The sequence below is a fragment of the Triplophysa dalaica genome, chromosome 15, assembly GCF_015846415.1.
Source record: "Triplophysa dalaica isolate WHDGS20190420 chromosome 15, ASM1584641v1, whole genome shotgun sequence".
NCBI classification, from domain to species: Eukaryota; Metazoa; Chordata; class Actinopteri; order Cypriniformes; family Nemacheilidae; genus Triplophysa; species Triplophysa dalaica.
Window position 1 is genome coordinate 4,973,754 of NC_079556.1, and position 21,554 is coordinate 4,995,307.

The window sequence follows — 21,554 nt, forward strand, 5'->3', positions numbered from 1 at the left end:
TAATTCTCAGGTAATCTTCACAGGCCTGACTGAGAGCGTTCTCTAAAAATCCGTGTCCAGGTTCCCAGATCACCGCCTGCTCTTAAAAAAAGCTTAACACAGCAGCGCTACAAAACAACAGAGCCAACCGTGCAGTGCTCATCTCAGTAATTATATCATGCCTGAGGTAGACAGAGACACAGAGCAATGCAAATTCAGATTAAACCTGCAGCTGTAGGGGTTCAGTGTGGGCCCGTATGCGTTTTAGGGACAGGACCTTTTGATCAGTCGGGCGCTCAGAGGGCACGCTAATCGCTCCTGACAGGCCCTTTCCGACAGATTCAGCGACAAACTTCTCGATTTTGCTCTGGTTTTTGAACTCTTCTGTGCCCTGCGGGGACTTGTCAAGCAATCTGATGTCAATGACCCAATTGTCCACTGGGCCCTTTTGAGTAACCCCAATGAGGTCTATACCCCAGCTATTGTCTGCAAATGAACTCTAGAGCAGATTGCATTTTCTGGTAATTAAGCCTGTTCTTTCTCCCCTCTTTGGCTTTCCTCCATCTCTGTTCTGCTGAATGAAGCAGACACTTGGTCGGTGGGTTCGCATTAGCGTACGGGTTACCGCGTAGTGCCACTTGCATCCTCACACAGGTGCTGGGTTTTCCCACCGTACCATGTCGCTCATTAGGTCATCGTGATGACGGAAGCACATTTTGTTTAATTGAATTCTCATTAGTGCTTTTACAAAAGACCAGCTACTGACCTCATTGTGCCCGGGGGCACCAAGCTTGTTATCTGCATATCCTTTCTTATATAGGGAACGCCATATGAGCGAAACATGCAGGAGTAAACGCCTGCTGGTGTTAAGGGAGCTCAAGATGTGTTTATATGAGTGTTAACCTGAAAATTTTAATTCTGTCCTCGTTTTCTCACCCTCTTGTCATTTCCATCCTGTTTGACAAAAAATATATTTTGAAAAAAACAGGCACCCAATCACTTGCATTGGTTTTGTGTCTATACAATATCAGGGAATGGGTACCGCTGCTGTTCGGTTTAACTTTCTTCAAAATATCTCTTTTTGTGGAAGAAAGAAAGTCATACGGGTTTGAAATGACAAGAGGGTTTGTAAATGATGACAGAATGTTCATTTTTGGGTGAACTATCACGTTAAAGCAAAAACGTGAGAACATGAGATATTTTGTTTTCAGTATTGCAGGACAGTCTTCCTGTAGCTCAATTGGTAGAGCGTTGTGTTATATCACATTGGATCAAATGTATAAATGCCAAATGCATAAATGTAATGTAAAGTCTAACCTATAATTCCTTTAACTTTGCCAAAAAGCATAGGATGGCATTTCTGGAGTCACTTCACTTTACCACTGTTTATAAGACAGAATATACCAAAACCCACATGGACGCTAAATATAAAAGTGCATGTGCCTTTTAAAATTCCACAATTATCCTTGATGGTAGTGTTGTCTTCCAAATAAGTCACTGGGACACGTTATTTTTGAACACCTCCCATGTGACACCACCCCAGTGAAACTCTCATCCTGGATAAATATGAATGCACTTGAAATATATTTGCTAACCTAGTCCAGGTGGACAGACACTGAGATAACTGGGAATTGCAATGGGGGCAAAAGGTGTCAGACCCCGAAAACGCGGAGAGGGGAACCCGATAGTGGCTGGGTGTTGGAGGTTTAGGCCGGGGCAGAAGGGTCTGGGGCTCTGGGTATTGAGGGCAGGATTATTGGGGACAGGCTGAGGAGAGATGAGGGCAGAGAGCAGTCCGACTCAGTGGGAGAGGGAGAGAAAGCTAAAGAAAGAGGGAAAGAAAGAAAGAGGGGGTGAGATGGGGGTTAAGTATTCAATGCCTTGAACTACAAGTTCAAGAGAAGTGTAGAAGTTTGGATGAACAATCCACAACATTTATATATAACTTTGCTGCGTCTATAAATATGCATTTTCATAAAAATAATAAAACTACACATTATAGTAAAAAAGGTTTTTGGAAAATTCCCACTTAAACAGTTAAGCAGCATGTTCGATAATATTCCAGGAGGACTTGAACTCCTGACAGACGTGCCTATTTCTCTTTCATTCTTCCTCTTATTTCTCTGATGGCGTCTGAGACACAGGACGTCTCCACGCTAAGGTGCTGAAAGGATTGAACATGTCCCATGTCAGACCGCAATGAAACAACTGCTGCTAGACCACACAAACACACACACAGACCACAAATTCTGTCAGACGTCCATCATGGTTATATCTTCAAAATGTGTTTGTTATTATCAAAATAAAATAAACAAGGTGTTTGAAATAAACTGGGTTGTTTGCGGTTCAAAAGCAAACATGTGGAAGCTTGTGACGCCAGTCGCCACCTTCATAGCCTAAAGGTGGGAATACCCAAAACAAACAGTGGATTAAAAGGTGAATCTCATGTTTACTGATTTACACTCTCCAAGCTTTTATACATGTATCCTAAATATTACATGTTCCAAGTAGTTTGGCTTTGTTGAATTTAGTAGTTTTGGATGCTAAAGGTAAGGAGCAGGCCCATAGATTAAATCTATAGCTTTGTTGTTTTAAATAGTAAACTTTTAAGGTAACGTAAGGTATACTTTATTGTCCATGGGGGAAATTTGTCTATACACTACTGCATCACACAAAATACCATCCACATACATAAACCTTAATCATAAATAGGGCAATCTAACATATACAATAAAAACAGATCATTCACAACTGAAACATAAAAAAGCCTTACGTGGTGTCGTTTAATAGCTTGATTGCAAAATGAAAAAAATAAGTTCTTGGAATACTTAGTTTCGGACCTGATGGCAGCATTTCAAACTCACATTTCAAGGTGTGTGTTATTTCATGCAAAATCTTATGTGCCTCCATTGACTCTTCATACAGGGTTTGGAGATAAACCGGTTCTGTTGTCTTCATGGCTATTTGAATAATATGTCCAAGCCTGAATTTCTGCTGTACTGTCAGAGTACCACACCAAAGATGTATTGCCAGCTATTTACATACATTACATGTGAACTACAGACTGTAGTATGGCTCACTGTGCTGTATAGAAAGATAAGATAGCTGTTCAAATCAGTCTGTATGAACGTGACTCCTCCTCGTGGTCAGTGAAGGAATTGCAATATGACAGACAAGATAACACACCAGTAGATGGCGACCTCTTAGTGTGTAAGTATTATGTACATATTTGTTCAAAACGTGATCATTTATTCAACATAAGCACACTTTAAAATACAACCTATAGACCTATATATTTTCATTAACATAAGATTATCTTGACATTTTCTTCAATTTAGTTTGAAATACTTTATAATAAACTGTTTATTATAAGATGTCACTTTAATTATTTTGATAATCAATAAAGTCATTGAGAAATTAACTCCAAAGGGCTGTAATTGGAGTCAGTTCCCAAAATGATGACATCGAGCAGTCCTTAAGAAAAGATCTGAAATGACATTAGGGCATATTTACTTTCCACCCGACCTAAAAAATTTACTTACAATATTAGTTATTGTGTATAATTATTTTATAGACTAAAGAATTTTTTTTCATTACAAAGAACCTGAGGATGTTTAAGGTTCTCAAGAAACCATATCCTTTAACAACAACAACACATACTTTTAGAGACCTTTATTTTTAAGAGCGTATCCTCTTCTTGACAGGCTGTCTTCCAACAAAACATCTTTTCAAAACAGACTTTTCCCACACAATTACTAGAGGAATGAAATGCAAACCAAAAATGGACAAGGAATCCCCACTCTTTACATGGGAACAAACCAAAGGTGTTTAATTCACTTTAAGTGTAACATCGAATTTACTCTCCTTTCATGCTTTGGTAAAGTTCTGCATCAGTGTTAGGAAAGGCAGCAAAAACTAGAAGCTAAATTCAGAAAAAAAACTTAGAAATTGCACAAAATGCATTCACAAACAATCCTAAAACATTCAAAATTAAAAAATGTATTTGGAGAGTTTAAAATACTTTTAAGACCTTATAGACAATCTTACAAATAAATGGATATCATTTCATGCAGTTTAAGACTCAAACGTCAAGCAAAAAACAAAATGTAAACATTAAGAAGTAGAAATGCCTATGCAATAATAATAATAATAATAATAATAATAATAGTATACCAAGCTCTGTCGGCTTTCTGGAGTTGTTAAATCTTAACATAACTTGATTCCAAATTTCATTTCATTATTGTGAATACAAGCTGAAAAGCAAACTCTACAGTTACCACTGACCTTGACATCTGCCCCTGTGGAGGGAGAGCGAGAACAGCAGAGATATCTGTACTACTGTAACACTGGCTTTGTGTAATATGATGCTGTTTCTTCAGAAGCAGGTAAAGGTGAAGTTATTGTACGACTGCATGCCCTCCGATCCTTGGAGATTTTAAGTACATTCTTATTACAGCTTGCACTTTTTACAAATTCATAAAAAACGTGTCGGCCATTTTTTGTTCTCTTATTAGGCTTTGGTTTTTTTAACTAATTTAATCTTTAAAAGAAAATTAAACTCAAAAGAAACTAACAAATGATGGTTTCTGCTTCTCATTTGTGAGTCACTTTGGATTAAAGCTTCTAGCAAATGAATGACTCTAAATGTCATTATGATATCGGTGTGTTAAAATCTTGGGTTTAGTGTTGCTTTGAAACAGCATTAACTTGCAGAAATGCTGGCTGATCGTTTATGATAAAACTTCTGCGGCTTTTAAATGAGTTTTTTACTGCAGACGGTGGTTGATGTAATGCTTATCCCCCCTGTTGTCGTGCAGCGGAAGATCAAGTATGGTCAAATGTGGATGATGTAATCAATGGCCTCCTTCTGGGTTTCAGCTTTAAAGACCCGTACCTTGGCTTTAAAAGAGAAAAACATTAATGTAAACGTAGATGTTAATATGTACATATATAATAATCCTTACCCTAAATATAAATGATTTCTGTATCTTCTGTGATCAATTTTCTTTCATGATTGGAGGCAATTGATGTACAGATTTCAAGTTTGATTTTACCAGAATGATTTAAAAATGTTCCAAAAAGCATCCAAAAAGTGCTCTTGCACAAAAATACCTCTTTGCGTGCCGCTTTGGCACGTGTGATTTTCACACTCTGAGATCTACGCAGACCCTTCTGCACCGACGCCTCATCATCTGAGAATACTCCATCTGTTTCCTCCTCATGCCCCTCCCCTTCTTGTTTATATGGCTCTGGTAAAGCAGAAACACAAATTCTTAATAGGTACCAAACCCTAAAAGCAGGACTGCTTGAACATACAGTACAATCTGTAAAAATGTATTACATCTAGAAATCTGAATTATTTTTCATTTGTCTTCTCTGCATCAGTTTACTGTCAAAAATCCTGTTTTCCTTCTTTAACCGCTAGAGGGGGACAAAATAATGTTACTGCTAAAAGTCGATTAGCCTTTCTCCACTTGGCTTTATATGTCCTTGAGGTCTTACAATCCTTCTTTAAGAAAGATGGACTTCGGTTAAAAAATTGTTTTTGTTCAGTTGATTCCGTATGCCACAAGCGTGCAACCTCACCAGAACCAGATCTCAGGTTAGCAGGATTTATGGCTCGTCGACCAGGGTTGGCGAATGTTGATTGGTCGGAGGGGATCTGCGTCAGGTCAGGAATACTAAAACTCCTCAGACGCTCGCTGATGGCACCTTGTCCCTGTAGAATAAGTCATGTGATCAGTTGTCACACTACATTATACATACTGCACTCGATATACTCAATTCAAGATTGAAATCAATCTACCAAAGGCCACAAAAGCACAGGTAGCAACTAGTTAATAATGGCCTGTGTGTCAAAGATTGGTTAAACGGATCAACACAACAATAAGCCGAGAGAAACAAGTTACCTGAGACAGATACAGTGACTACTACTGTAGAATAGTTTGGCATGTAGACAGAAAGAGAAGGCTGATTTTAAACTAGCCTTTCTGTGCTGGTGACTGGTGCTTGCCCATGCAAACATTGCTGTCGTTCTAGGGTGTTGTGGCTAAATGTCAAGGCTTGCTATGCGGTTGCCAAGGTGTTCCTAGTGATTGCTACAGAATTGCTATATAGGTCATTGTTTTAGGGGTTTGTTAATGTTCTGGGGGGTCCAAGTCAAAAGCCTCTGATATTGTGGTCTATTGATATTGTTCTTACGTCTACGTCAAAAAATATACAAATTTTAGCTATCAGTTATATCTGTAGCACAAACTGGGCAGGAGGAGTCTATACTCAGTATTAGGCGTTTGTTCAAATTCCCTTAAGTGTGAGCAATGGCCTTAGCAAGCACCCCTAATAAAACGAATCAAACACAGAATAGTGCCAGAGAATGTGGTCTTTAGAAAGCAGGCATGTAGAGATGGCAAATTAGATTTTAACAGAGCAGATGAGAGGATAGAAGAGGGTCATGTTGAAACTTACTGTAAATTACAGTATCAACACATATATTCTCTGTCTACACAGAATGGAAGCAGTCAGCTGTCAACATCAGCTTAGGTAACTAAGCTCACATGCCCAACTCGTTGACCTGTATAAAGAATGCATGAGCGTGTATGTGTGAGATACCTTAACTGCGGCAGAGACAGCAGCAGTGGCCGCGATAGTGAGACCCTGACGGCCGAAATTCACCATGGTCTCGTAGCTCTTCTCTTTGGCTTGGACTAAATAATCATCAATATCCTGGAATAACAGTAACAATGTCTAAGATTGACGACAAACAGTCTGGGGGGGTAAGAAATGCTATATAATATACATAACTATGTCTTCAGAGGTGTATAAAGACCTTAAATAATGAAGCGTTATTTAGCCAAGAATGAGCTATTTCTAATTACATACACCGTGGGTCCCCTTACATGAAATTCACCATGTTACTTCTACAGTAACCCTAAACAGACAAACCGCTCTACAGAGCGTTTTATATGTTTGCTATCTTCTTCGACAAAGAAGTTAAACGTGACAAAATCTTAGTTCTGTGTCACCTTAACGTCATTTATGTAATCGTTGACTATCTGGACTTTCACAAGAAGTTCCAGCATGGCATTGTTTTATACCCCGTCGACACCTTTTCACACCCAACCAGAGCTGTAAAAATATATTGATGTGTTATAGTTTTTAGGTCATTACCCTTTCCTTGGATGCCAGCATAGGGTGTAGAAACTTCCTGTAGATGAGGCTGGCTCCTCTGGTGTAAGGGGACAGCAACCAGATGACGAAAGCCACTTTCAGCTCGTAGTAAAGTGGAAACCTAAAAAGATAAAGTGCAGCCAATTTACAGCTGGTTTAAAGCAAAAACTTAGTTTGGATTTACGATACCAGCTTCTGGAACATCAATAGGACAATAAATGACCAGCCCTGGGCCCTAGCCAATATTGCACAATACATCTCATAATGTTTACAAGTATGCATTGTTCTACATGCTTTTATAAGAGCAACTAACACTGCAACTGGATGTTTTTAAATCTGTCTATATGTTCCCTCATTTGAACCCATGGCCTTGTTGATGTACCTATTGAGCCACGGGCTGTAGTTAGGATGTGGGTTTGGCATCAAAATTTGCAAACCGATGATACTGTACCGCAATCTCCATCAAGCCAGTCACCAAAGCATAGCAAGCAAAATAAACTGAGCTGATATTTTTAAATGTCAAAAAAACCAATGAAATGCAGATGAACTAAGATGAAATGAAACTAAGCCTAAGAGACTGGTTCCTTTAAGTTGTCTAGAGGAAAATAAACAGCCCAAAATCTGCAACAGCAGATAAAAAGCCTTTTCATGCACCACAATGGCCAGACAATTAAAAGCCACATGTACAATGAGAGGAATGACAAAATGTTGGCAAAACCACTTAAAGCACAATAACTCCATGCAATCTAATACCAATTATTCATTTGTCTCTTTCATTGTGTGTGTGTGTGTGTGTGTGTGTGTTTACTTGTTTTTATTATGTGGGGTCCAAATGTCCCCACAATGATAGTAAAGTCAAAATCATTACGCCTATGGAAAGTTCCCACAATGTACCGAAACCTAACATGTGTGTGTGTGTGTGTTTGTGTATACCATGCTAAAGAAAGATCTGTGATGGTCTCCACTACCGTATAAAGAGCAAACACAATCCAGTACATCATCCATCGTACCTGTCAAACCACAAAAATGTGAAAGTTATAGAAAGAAACATAAATATCTCCAAACAGTACCATCACAGTGTCTCCATCTGATAATACTGTTGTACCTTGGTACAGCCACAATGTTTATTGCAAGAGGTAGCCATAGACCAAAATAAGGGCACTAGCTAGAATACAGTAACAGTATTTGATTGCTAAACAAACAAGGCTTTATTTACAGAAAACTTATGTCAACTAGTAGTAAGTGTAACCTGGATTAGACAAGACAGTACATCTGGACTTCTTTATTACAGGGATGAAAATTATCTCATCATTTACTCGCCCCTAAATACTTTCAAAACTGTATAAAATTATTTGAAGTAGGGCTTCACGATCATGGGTAAACGATTATTTTGTCATAATCTGCAGCCGTTGAACTTCAACACCGTATTTCAAAGCACGCAATCAATCATAAAAAAATTGACATTCTGTGACCTTCGAAATGAAACCTTGCAACTCCATTTTTTATTTCTTGTTCTTTTATAAATCGTTATTATCCGTCACCCTTCATGTATGTCTGTGCTTTGGGTTTTGTAAAAAAGTATTAAATTGTACCAATGCAGCAATTTTTTTATTTATTTCCTGTAAAGTGGCAGTTTAAAAGATACAAACTTTGCGATGATTTTTTGACCTTTTTGGGAGTTTTGTACTTGATTTTAAAACATAAAGAACGCTTACCACGATGACGCTCAGATAATTGTGAGAAGTATAAACCGTCATCGCGATTAAAATATGACTGATCGTGCAGCCCTATTTTGAAGAATGTGGGAAACTATGTTCTGGGTTACCATTGACTAGCATAGCAGTTCTTCCTTCTATGGAAGTCAATAGGACCCAGAACTGTTAGTTTACAAACATTCTTTCAAATATCCTTCCTCACTTTTGGATGAACTATCTATTTATAATGGATAGTACAGATTGAGTTTGTTTGGTCAAAATAAAGCACATGAATGAATTGAATACTCACATATTCTTTGACGTTCTTGGATTTGACCGCCTTAAAGGAGAAGTACGCAGGGTACAGCGTTCCAAACACAAGACTGTATGAAAACGCATGTTTCATTATTATAAACAAAGCAAGTTTAATACAACTTTTTTACATTTTGCCAATGAATTATTTTAATATCAAATATATGCTTGAGACTCATCTGACAAGATATAAAAGTAATTCATCCTGTTCTTAAGGGAGATGCTAAATACCTCACCTAACCCCATACACACAGGAATACCATGACCTTCACTGTTTCTGGCCTCTCTTTTCCTCGCCCGTGCATTTTCGAGTAGCTATGGGAACGACAGCTCTGCCTGATACCGTCTAAAGATTTGTGCAACCATGGGTGTGTGTGTGTGTTGAAGGACCATTGGATGAATTCCATTTATTACATAACCAACTCTCTCCTCTAAACATCTCAACCATACAAAGAAAAATAACTTTTCCTGGAACTTTAAACAGTTAAACTTTAATACTGGCTCTGTACAGTATAATCCAAGTCATCATAAACAGAGCCAGATGAGCATGTCAGATGAACAAGGTTAGAGTCACAATGGTTTAGTCATGCATTTCCTATTACGCTGTTGGTTGCGGGAGCACATGAGAAAGAGAGAAAAGAATAGGACAGAGAGAGAGGGAGCTCCGTACACAACAAGGCCTTGTTGGCAGAATAATCCTTCAATATACAGTAAAACAAAAGAGAAACACATCTGAGATCTTTAGACTTTGGAGCCTACAAATAACTACTAAACGGGTGTATTTGTATTCAAGCACAGACCCTATTTTTCAGCAGCAGACCACAGTAAAGATAACCAAACTCACAGCACAAATCACCTAAAGGAATGAGGAACAAAATGTCCTTTCCTGCGCTGACCTTTTCCACAAAGTGAGAGACACACCTATATTATAGAGCAGCAGGAAAACAGCAGTTCCTCTCTAGCAGACAGAGACCTTGACTAAACCGGATCTCCAGCCCCAAACACCATGCCTTTCCTCAATCCACTCCACCATGCATTGCAAGAATGACGTCAGTTTTTATTATTTTGAATCATTTATTTATATTTTGACCCTGCATTTTGTGTATTCGTTACAGCAGTTGTACAGATGCATACAGTATAGTTGATCCGTTTGAACAAAACACAAAGAAGTTGTATTAATGTATGCAAAAGCAGTTCCAGAAACGTTAGTTTTTCTAGAAAAAAATACTCACACAATGGATCTAGATATAATCCACGATACCATCTTCCAACCTGTTGCACTTTACAATTGAAGAGTAACCGGTCCTATTCAGATTTATAAACACATAAGTTACGAACTTATAACTTCTGCCTCACTTCTCCAACTACAACACAGCAACCGAGCTCCTGTTTCCAACACTTGCTTCCTGGTGTCCAGCAATGTTCTCGATAACATAATTATGTAACAGATGAATACTGTTTTCGGCTGTTTTGTCACTACATCGCTACCCCGTGCGTTAAAAACTTGTGTTTTGTTGTCCTCTTCGTCGCATATCCTTTTCGGAATAGGAACGAAGTCACTTCTAAACGATTCTTCATCTGGCCGCTGATTGGACGTCGCCGCTAGCTTGTCCCGCCTTTCGTGTTCATTGATTGGACCACTGATTCCAACAGTCTCTTCTGTAAACAGGGTCACAGGGCGGAGCAACGTCGTGCACACGTTATCAGTCTGTTTGCATACTGGGAAAAACCGATATATAATAAAACAGTTAATATTTCAAGTGTACAATTTGTTTGTTTTAGGATGTATGGATATTGATTATTGGTGGTTGGGTATCGTTTTAAACGCGACGCTCTACTCTGTTTGTATTGAAAAAACATAGTTTAAATTTCAAGCGTGACGTTTTACACAGGAACACAAACTATTTCTGAATGATCGAGCCGGGCCTGGCAGACGTGTTTGGGCTTGTCTTTGATCCCGAGAGGAATAGCACATAATACTGAAGTTTGTGCAAAACTGCCTGTTATGAATTTAGAGTTCACCACCAATATTGTCTGTACATATAAACAAGCCGATTTTAGGCTACTTTACTACACAATAGTGTGCAGCCATTGATGTTATGTCTTGTCTGTCTGTAGATAATAATTGATAAGTAAAAGAACCACGTACAGAACAAACATGCCAAATACAGAGAAAAACGCACACCCTCCGCTTCGTGCGGGGTCCAGGATTGGTTCAAGGTTGGATGCGCGTGCCCTTGTCGTCGGCGCGTGCCCCGTCCTTCAGCAGAATCACTGCGCGCTGTGACGCTTCAGCATCAACCAAAGCATCACTAATATTTCCAATGAATCATACGTCCGAAAGCTGACGAACTTGATCCACTCCGGGATCGCGGATCCATCTTTCAGTGGAGACGGGGCGTGTTTGAGGTGAGGATGAAAAGATGTGATGCTTGAGGGTTGTGCATTTTATTGGTGATAGCAGGTCTCGTGCATGGGCTGCAGTTCCGCCAGAGGAGCTGTCTGTGGTTCTGAAGGATCGGGTGTCTGTGCAAGACTGTGCATTGTCTGTGCATTATGGTGGAACGAAATTGACATCGTGCTTGCTTTTGTAGCGGGTTGAAATAATGTATGACAGCGAATCCACATTGACACACCGTACAGCGTTGGAATACATGACATAAGGATGAAGCGCGAGGTGGTACAGTGGTTGCGGGTAAATGTTGTCCCACCATCCAACTGAGAGCAACTTGGACGTTTTTTACTGTCATCTGTAATGTGTTCGTGGAGCAATTTGTGATCATATTACTATTGGAAGGAAAATCCATATACAGCTGATTAATTTTAAGATGACTGTAATGCACTTGTGTATTCAAAGACTAAGTTGGTTAAGCATATACGAATTAGACAACACAGTTGTCAATCAAATTAGACAATCATTTTATTCTTTCTCCATTTAGACATGAGGTGCACTTATGCTGCTACAGGTTTGAATGACCTGTTATTCTCCTTCAGGTTTAAAGATCCACTGGAATAGCTGTTCGGCAGCATTTTAGGACCATGGCGAAAAACAACAGCCTTCATTCAAACAGCAACGGAGAGACTGATGACTCCCCTAACATGCTGGTGTACAGAAAGGTATGACATTTTGATATTTTTGTTGTGGAACGCCTCACCTCACAAGTTTCACAAAAAAATGACCCAAACCTGAAAAGAAGACCGTGAATCTTATTCTCCCGCTCCAGTGCCTAATTGCTAATTTTCTCATCTGTGTTTGGGTCAAAGACGTTTGTGTTGCTGACGGAGCACGAAAGTCTGTCATGGTGGCTGAGAGCCACTAACTCTACCATTCGCCCTTTGGTGACTCAGAAAGAAACATGAATTTTTCAAGAAGCCATTATCACGTAATTCAAAGACTTGTGTGGCAAATTACAGTTTCAATCACGGTCAGTCTTTGTGTCATTAATTAGTAGCCTGTTTAAATGAGGTCTGATTATGAATCAGATATTAGAGTGGCTCCCTGCGATGAATTAATCATTTCGGTTTTTTATGTCAAGCATACGTAACTAAATTTTCACATTTTCTGCTGAAAATATGAGCGGTGCTTCTTTGGTTGTGTAGGTGGTTGCTAGGGTGTTCTGGAAGATTGCTTTTTGGTCCGAGTTATAAAAGCCCTAGCTCCTTCAATGTTAGTCTGTGCAAAATTGTAATGATAAAAGTTTGATGGAAATCCTTAACCATAATTAGGATTAAGAGTAAGTAGTGGTAATGCATGTCTTTCCAAGCAAAATTACAATGGTTTAAACACTTTTTTAAGTATAACTAACAGATTCTTTGATTGAACATGGGCTCCGAAATTGCTCACTGGATCGGCAGCGCTAGATATCGACACAAACTCCGGTGTGATTACAGCTAGCACATCTCTGTCCTGAACCAGCTTGCCTTCCCTTTTCTCTCGAGCATGTTCAATTTCAATCGGTTCCCTCAGGTGCAACCGAAATTTGTTGTCAGAACATGCCAGTCAGATATAGTCTGAAGACAGTGAATCATTCCTCTATCGGGGGCTGCAGTATTTCTCCTTCAAGAGTATTTTTTGTGCCGTCTTTCAATTCATCCCTTCACCCTTCAGTTGATTTTCACATTTCTTTCATGCTGGTTCAGTCTTATTAGGTGAGCTCCGCCGTGGAGACGCAGGGAAGAAAAACGCTATTAGATGCAGTCAGAGATACTGTGAATGTGGCTCTTTCCTTCACATCTCAACACAGGTTTAAAACGTATAAGATCTTAAATAGCTGAATACATTTATGAGAAATCCTAAGGAGAGCGAAGCTGTAATGATTTGTTGCAACTTTCGAGATTACAGTACATAAAATGATAAATATACTTACAGAAACAACATAAGTAAAAGCACTGACCGAACTAGTCCTGAACAGTTTATTCAAAAGCATGAAATAGAGAGTTTAATGTATAGGTGTTGTTATTTCAGGAGTGTGGTGGATAAATGTAACCCACTTTAGTAAGAACAGATGGAGTTTCAAGGCTTGGTTGCCCATCCGTGAGTATGTATTTCTTTTGAGAAGAGAAAGAGGGAGACATAATGATGAATTTAGTGTAAAATTGACTTTGAAATGTTAAATTATAAAGTGGACTTTGTGTGAACAAGAGTGGTCACCAGTTTTCACACATAAGATGCTTTGAAAAATTCATCACGCCGTGAAACAGCAGGAAGGCAGCTCTCGCACACAGGTGAATAATGTAAACGTAAAGACTTGTTAAAACCTTCAGAGAATCATTTTCACTTGTCTAACAGACTCATTAATTCTTTAGCTCATGATACATTTTCATTACACTTATCTGTATGCAGTTAATGTGTAGGGAATTGCTGTGTGAAAAACATTTTTGTCAGGTAACCTGACGCATAATAATGTATTTTATGCTTAAACATCTAAATAGGTTTTTATTAAAGTAAAGTAGTTTATTTAATAGGCCTGAATCAACCTCAGTACTTAACCAATTAAAGTGATTTTAGGGGTCAGATTATGTAGAGATGAAGTGAGGGAGCAAGAAAGATTTGTTTCAAATGGTAAACTTGTGTTTGACAGGTTTTTAAATCCAGCTTGTAAAATGTAATAATCGTCCAATGTATCAGCCATTTAAGACATAAGATCTAAACCAAAGTCATATGGGACTTTTAAAACCTTTGATAAGAAAGGGGAAAGATTGTGATATTTGTTTCCAATCATTTCTACTTCAGTGCGAGATGATGAAAAAAAATGAACACTGCACACTTTGGAAACACACTGACATGTTCTTTACTTTATTAAGGAACTTGTATGACATTTAAGGTTTTTACTGTCGTAAATCTCCATACATCCCCTCCCCACTTGACACCTGACGTAGCACTGTAATAAAATAAAAACCCTACCGTGTAGACAAGGACAGTTTTACCTCCCTTGGTATTTGGTAGAGTAGACCTGAAAATTCTCGAGCTTTGCAGATGTATTGTTACTGTGGGGGAGAGCAAGAGGGAGATAGATTGACAGACGAGAGGAAGAAAGGGAATTATAAATGAGTAACTGTACCTGGTGTCTTATGTACTGTAGTGCCACGTCTGCCCGAAATAAAACCTTCAGTTTGTTAGCCACAGTTCTTATTTTTATACTGTATTCCTTATATTGCACATCAAAACATGAAGACAGGTAGCAATTAGAACAGTGGTTCTCAAACTGGCGGCCGTTGTCCCCAGGGGGGCCCAATATTGATCCAGGGGGGCCACAGTGTCGTTTTATGAAATAATGAAATGAATCATATTATTTTTCGGCAACATAACATCAGAAAAATAAGACAACCAACCAAAAGAATTGGTGTTGTATAACATTATATGTTTTTGGTTTAATTCAAATTCTAACTACTTTATTTGGGGGGCCACAAAGCAATACACCCTACACAAAGGGGGCCATACAACGATAAAGTTTGAGAGCCACTGGCTTCGACCAAAAATCAGATTTATTTGATGAATTCATGTTGGCTAGTATTAGTGGTGCTTTCGAAAGCTGGCATCACTTGCTGTTGCTCGTCTGCTGTTTCCCATCTAGCAGCCCCTTCAATTCACCCTAGCAACATAGCGGCAAGTTTCACACAAGCAAAACCTCTAAGAATAGACATGTAGAATTGTCTGATCATACAGGTACACATATAGGCATCCACATATATACACACTCATGGGACTGCCACACCCAACCAGATAAATGTATGTGACATATATACACACGTTTGTATGTTGGCTGGTTTGACTCTAGAAATGAGAGTATATCATATTCGAAAAGCTACATTGTGATTATATGTGCAAAACAATGTTGTATGTTTTTAGAGCTTTGTAATAGTAAAAGAAAATCTGGAATGTGTTTAGTTTTTTGTTCACCATTAATTTGATTTCAAAATATATTTTGTGTATACACGCACTTGCACATATATAGGTATTCCTTTGCACATCTGCTGTTGTTTATAGCCTAGGGGCTGCATAAATTCCTACCATTAGGAGATGCTCAGAGATTGCAGTCCTCTTTTGAAGGTTTAGACTTTTTTCATCACACCATCAGCTATCACACTGTGTTAAAAATGCTCAGTCACACAAACTGCTGCTGGTGAATATAAAATCTCTTTCGGATGATGGAGACACCAATCTGTTCCAACACAACCATCTCGGCTTCTGCCTTCTCATGCATAATTCATATCCAGACCAGCATGCCTCTTTTTATCACGCTGTACATACTATGTTGAGCGACTGCTGGAGCTTCTTGGCCAAAGAAGAACCGCAGCTAAAATGTTTTGGCGGCTTTGTAAGAGAGGTTCGACTCAATCATGTGTCTCATCTTTTTCCATCCTTTTATTCTTGATGCGAGGAACAGCTCATCCTTCATCGGTGGTTCATGACCCTGAGTGGGGTTGCCATCGGTGAGAGACTCATATGACGCACCCTATCTTAACGCTTCGCTCAGTATGCCTGTCTTCCGGCTGTTACATCAGCGTGGTTTGAGAGTGCTAACATATGTGCTATTAGTGGGGGTTGAAGTGGGAAATGAGATGGAAATGAGGAATTGTCTTGTGACTATTTTAGATGTGTTGACGCTTTAAGTATGACATATGTTTTCGTTTGCAAACTGAAAGGACAGGCAAGTAGAGTATGTGAAACACTTCTTTAAGTCGTTTTTAAGGACCGGAGCATGCTGTATTGAAAAGTCTCTAAGTCACATTAATGTGAAAATACGGTAGACACCATTTGCACGCCATCACAACACGTATTTTATTGCTCATTTTTTGGGTCGTTAAATATTTATAGCTGTGGTGCTTTAAAAGTGGTCAATTTTAAGATGCATCTTCTTGGAGAGGGTTTAAGTCTGCTAGGAGTCTAAAGACCTTTTCACGGCGAATGCGAAACTAATCACCAACGACAGTTGAGAGGTTCCCTCCCTTAATTTATTCCCTCTAAACCGTCACGACTACATCCATCAAAGCTCTGCTTTTCTAATAAATCCAGCACCTTCAATAAATTTCAAGACAATTACTGTCGGACTTTGAAATCGCCTGCTTGGAGAAATGTCATGCTACGATTTTTACCCCGATGTAGTTTGTGGAAGATCTGCATGTTATCCTATTGAAAGGCCACATGTTCTTGGATTGAGATGAGATTAATTTGTGAAATCTGTTTTATTTAGAAACTCATGATTCTGTTCGATTTGGGACTTAAATGGCATCACTGCATATCTCTATACATGTTCATGCCTCATATAGATGTTCAATGAAAGCACACTTTGATTGTGGCTAAGCAACTAGGCTACACTTTGGGCATTTGCAAATCACTGTAATCATGCATATATATTATGCAATGAATTTATTATCTAATTTGTATTGCAAACCATTTTAAACCACATTAAAGATAATCGCTGTACATACTTTAAGCTTACTCTACAGAAATAGACACCCTGAAAGCATTGTGGGAGTTACTGAGCGAGTATCTTCCGCACCTGTAGATGCATAAGTCTATACTTTGTATAGCTGATATGCATAGCTGTTTGTTTTGACACAGATGACCACAACACCCCAATTATGGGCGCTTGACATGTAATTGGTTGGGCTTCATGCCCATCGTGTTAATGCCCATCATGTTCGTCAGCACAACAATGTATATGGATCTGTATTATTGATTATATAGATCTGTGTTGTTGTTTGTACGGAATTGTTTGGGTTACCTTGTATGCATTGGATGCTGAGAAGGATTAGATCATTGTCTACGTGTGTGCTTGTAGCACAGTAGGGATAAGCCCGTACATCTTTCTGTCCATGTAAAACCAGTGTTATTTTGATAAGAGTGTCAGCCAATAGTGCTTCACTAAAAGTGGTAATTTTTTATCAGACTCCATTTACAGAAGCTTCATCTGAAGTGAAAATCATTCAACCCTGGAAAGTGAAGACAAAAGGGAGAGAAAATTAGAATAAGAAAAATGTCAAATTTCTAGTTTTGAAGTAGTTCTGAATTTTTAAACACATCACGGCTCTGATGAAAGAAAATTATTCAGGATCTTTTTTTAATCATCGACAGCAAAGGATTCTGGGAGCTGCATGGAAAAGATTTCAGTATTTGCAAATAGGATACTTTTATATTTATCATTATTATTTTAATATTGATCTACAAAATACGTACATTGTAAATCAGACACATTTAGTGTTAGTAAATGATCTCCCTTTACAACTATTTTTATAGGGAATATTTTGCCATTTTATGTACTGTAATTGGGATCCATTAAAGTCACCATGAAATCCATCCATCCATCCATCCATCCATTTTCTACCGCTTTATCCGAACTACCTCGGGTCACGGGGATCCTGTGCCTATCTCAGGAGTCATCGGGCATCAAGGCAGGATACACCCTGGATGGAGTGCCAACCCATCGCAGGGCACACACACTCACTCATTCACTCACGCACTCACACCCTACGGACAATTTTTCCAGAGATGCCAATCAACCTACCATGCATGTCTTTGGACCGGGGGAGGAAACCGGAGTACCCGGAGGAAACCCCCGAGGCACGGGGAGAACATGCAAACTCCACACACACAAGTCGGAAGCGGGAATCGAACCCCCAACTCTGGAGGTGTGAGGCGAACGTGCTAACCACTAAGCCACCGTGCCCCCCGTCCACCATGAATCAAACGGGAAAATTCTATGTGTTGCAGTGATTTTTATAATTGATTTATAAGTGCACACCATTTAAAAAAAAATGCACATGTAATCTTTAATCATAAACACTTAGCTCCTATATCACTCTCAACAACAACTCTTACCACATGACATAAGCAACAAGGAAGAGGTAGGACTATAATGACCAGGCATTTTTAGCCCTCCCATCCAGGCCCAACTTACAATAAATCAATCAAAAAGGGAAGGACAAAATAAAGTCCTGCCCTACATCTTCTTCTAATTTCAGAAGCCGTTTGACTCGGCTATACGTCTCGATACGAAAAAAAAAAGTTAATCGCAACTTCTGTTTCAAGGTGACTTTAAGCATTATGGATGAGCTTACTCTGTTATTTACACATAAAGAGAGTTTTAGTTTAATTATATGTTCACTGTGACATCTGCACACAATGGCTGGAAAGACATGTCTATAAGTAAAGTAAATTGGACCCTAAGGTGTCATTTAATTTGTGTAAGGGTATCACAGACTGTAGTACACTAAGCGGGTCACACTACGTGTATGGTTGAAAGAAGACCTGCAGTGAGTTATCCACAACAGGGAATAATTTAAGCAACTCACAAACAATTGATTCATCCATCACATGAAATGAAAAAAAAATGATTCTCTTAGGGTCTTTCCAGTTTACGCAGCATATTACATTCTCATATCCTCATGTTTTAGTTCAGCACCGTTACATAACATACTGTTTGTTCTCCACTGTTTAAAAAACCTCATTGGCCTGAACACGCATGTATCCAATGTATGACCCCCCCCCCACTTTTCCATTTCTTCCTTATCACTTTCAAAAAATACATTCTATCCAGTTTTCACATATTAAAGCTCTTATATGAAACGGAAGTCTCCCGTCACCTCCTCTCCCTTGCTCTTCGTTCATGTTTTTCCGACTGATCTCGCTTTCATGACTGCCTCTAATCATTTTATACTATCTGTTGAAAAGCTCTCTGTTCATCCCCACACGCTGAGATCGACATCCTTGATTCACAACTGACATTCTCGTAGTAATGGAAATTCGAACCCACCAATAATGTGTTGATAACATAAGCATCCTAAGGAGGACTGCAGAAATGTGGATTTGGAAATAACACAACCTGGAAGAGCACGTAGTAACAACCTTAAATCCGAAGTGATTGTGAAGTCCTCCTCCTCTCCCAGCCTAATGTGATAAGATAGCTTTAAATGAAACATTAGTTGTTGATTTCCACTATAAACACTGTTTAAAGTGCTTATACAACATTACTCTGTTTCAGCATCCCTGACCTTGCTACTTTAAGTCAACGGGTATGAAAAATGGAAGAAATTGAAAAATATTCAACTACACAGGGGAACTGCATTATTTGTGGAGTAAAAACATGCAATGTTTACATTAATTAGCCGATGTTAGTAGTTTATGATCAGTGGAGAACAAAAATGTTGTTTCTCCAGGTATGACTCAGCGTGTCCATGTATGGTGTCCATGTTTGTCAAGGACCAGTCCAACTTTGACTTAACAAATGGTGTCATTTGGAGGAGGACTATCCGTTCGTCTGACCAATGGCTAGTTGGGGAAATATTCAGGAAACCTGTTAAAAATAAAACCCAGGGTTTAGAGAGATGTGTGGCTTAATAGTTATAATAGCCTCACACAACTAGCATATGTCGTTAGAAACACATCAAATATTTTCCTTTCTTAAAAAATCCCTTAACTTATTTTAACCTAAGGAGGCCGCCATTTGTTTTTCGATGACATAAAATGATTACACGCACATGCAGCCAAACTGAACACAGACACACTGATCAGTTCTTCAGTACATATAAGGTGCTGTATGATAAATACATGTATAAAAATATTGCTAAAATAATTAAAAAAGAAAATAAAGACGCTATTTGGTGTATTTTCCTAAATTTTAATGAGTAAGTAACATTGGATTTTTAAGGTCCTACTTTGGTTTATGGAGTGTCCAACAACAAGTTTATGTACATAGAAGGTGTAAAAACACTATTATGTCGTAATAATAGACAGTTATTCTTATGAATCGTTCCACAATTCATCCGTCTAATCCGCTCCTATCAGCTAGACTAGTGTCATGTGACTGGTCCATTGGGGTAGTCTATTGTTATTCAGCAATGCGTGTCAAATGCGTTCAGCATGTGCCGCAAATGGAACGGCTATCATCATTACAGGAGTGTGCTGTGATTGGCCAATTGTGTTCATCATGTGTCGCAAATGGAATGCCTATCATCATTACTGGATTACGGTTTACAGGTGGTTGGATATTATATACAATCTATAGATAGAGATTTAAGCTTACCAGTTTAAGCCCGAGTCTGACGAAGAAACATCCGAAGACGATAGTAGATAATAGATAGATGATAATAGATTGAACACTTAAATTACAAACTGTAATACCCCAGAAATAGCGTACATGTTAACGTGTTAAATACACTAGCTAGTTAAGACAAAAATCAATAGTCACACTTACAGGTTGTGATTTGGTGGAGCTAACAGGTGCAAATAAAATTGATATAGCCCCATCTTTCAAGGATACTCGTTTAACATATTTTGCAGTGAACACGGCAAGATTATTGAAGCAATCTTCTGTGAAATGACGTGCTCACAGTAAAACCCTTGGATTTTACTTCTTTGGTGTCGTTTGAAAAATGAATTGTAACCATTGTTTCCTCAGAAGTTCTTCCTTTTAAATAAGACAGACTTAGTTTCACAACGTAGAGAACAGGTTCTAGATATGATGCACACGCATCACAAACGAGTGACAGTGTTTGGTGGAGGAGAAGGAAGTTTTCGCGGCAGTCCTAGAAAAACGTAGGCGGGGAATATTTATGGCAGATTTTGACTTTTTGATGTAGATATATAAACTTCAGTACCGTTAGCCTATCGTCTTCTCTCTCTCGGTCATTAGCTGACGGGGGCAAATGAAATGGGGGCACGTGTGCTTTAATACAGAGTAAATAACCATCAGAACCAAAAAAAATATGAAGTAAATTTTCCTACTGTGGTAGTCAATGGGTGTTGAGATCTTTTTGGTTACAAGCATTATTCCAAATATATTTCTTTGTGTTCATCAGAACAAAGAAATGTTTACACATTTGTAATCTTACTCGAAGGTGAGTAAATGATGACTGAATTTTATTTTTGGGTGAAGTATTTCTTTAAGTTTCACTTTCGCT

The 21,554-nt window shown here is 38.7% G+C and overlaps 2 protein-coding genes across 4 annotated transcripts in view; one reads left to right on the top strand and one right to left on the bottom strand.

The window, feature by feature from the left end:
* Window positions 1-3,636: 3,636 nt before the first annotated feature.
* Window positions 3,637-10,734, bottom strand: reep3a (receptor accessory protein 3a). 2 transcript variants are annotated; one of them, XM_056767275.1, is made up of 8 exons: window positions 10,385-10,734; window positions 9,151-9,223; window positions 8,080-8,156; window positions 7,147-7,267; window positions 6,589-6,702; window positions 5,566-5,698; window positions 5,092-5,228; window positions 3,637-4,878 (listed from the first exon to the last, which is right to left on the bottom strand). In XM_056767275.1, exons 1-8 carry the CDS (start codon window positions 10,414-10,416, stop codon window positions 4,804-4,806), a joined length of 762 nt encoding a protein of 253 aa, XP_056623253.1. In that variant the 5' UTR covers window positions 10,417-10,734; the 3' UTR covers window positions 3,637-4,803. The 2 variants fall into 2 exon arrangements, with proteins under 2 accessions (XP_056623253.1, XP_056623254.1); XM_056767276.1 differs by lacking the exons at window positions 8,080-8,156; window positions 9,151-9,223 and having other exon boundaries at window positions 10,385-10,730.
* A 305-nt stretch (window positions 10,735-11,039) lies between these two features.
* The window catches only part of rgs7a (regulator of G protein signaling 7a), a 42,349-nt gene continuing 31,834 nt past the window's right edge, over window positions 11,040-21,554 (top strand). Inside the window, exons 1-2 of one of the 2 annotated variants that reach the window (XR_008909095.1) lie at window positions 11,040-11,561; window positions 12,147-12,269. Coding sequence is in view for 1 of the 2 variants with exons in the window: in XM_056767274.1 (XP_056623252.1) it covers window positions 12,192-12,269 (78 nt within the window). In the remaining variant the exon portion in view is untranslated. The remainder of the gene's footprint in view (window positions 11,562-12,146; window positions 12,270-21,554) is intronic. The other variant, XM_056767274.1, reaches the window with a different exon arrangement.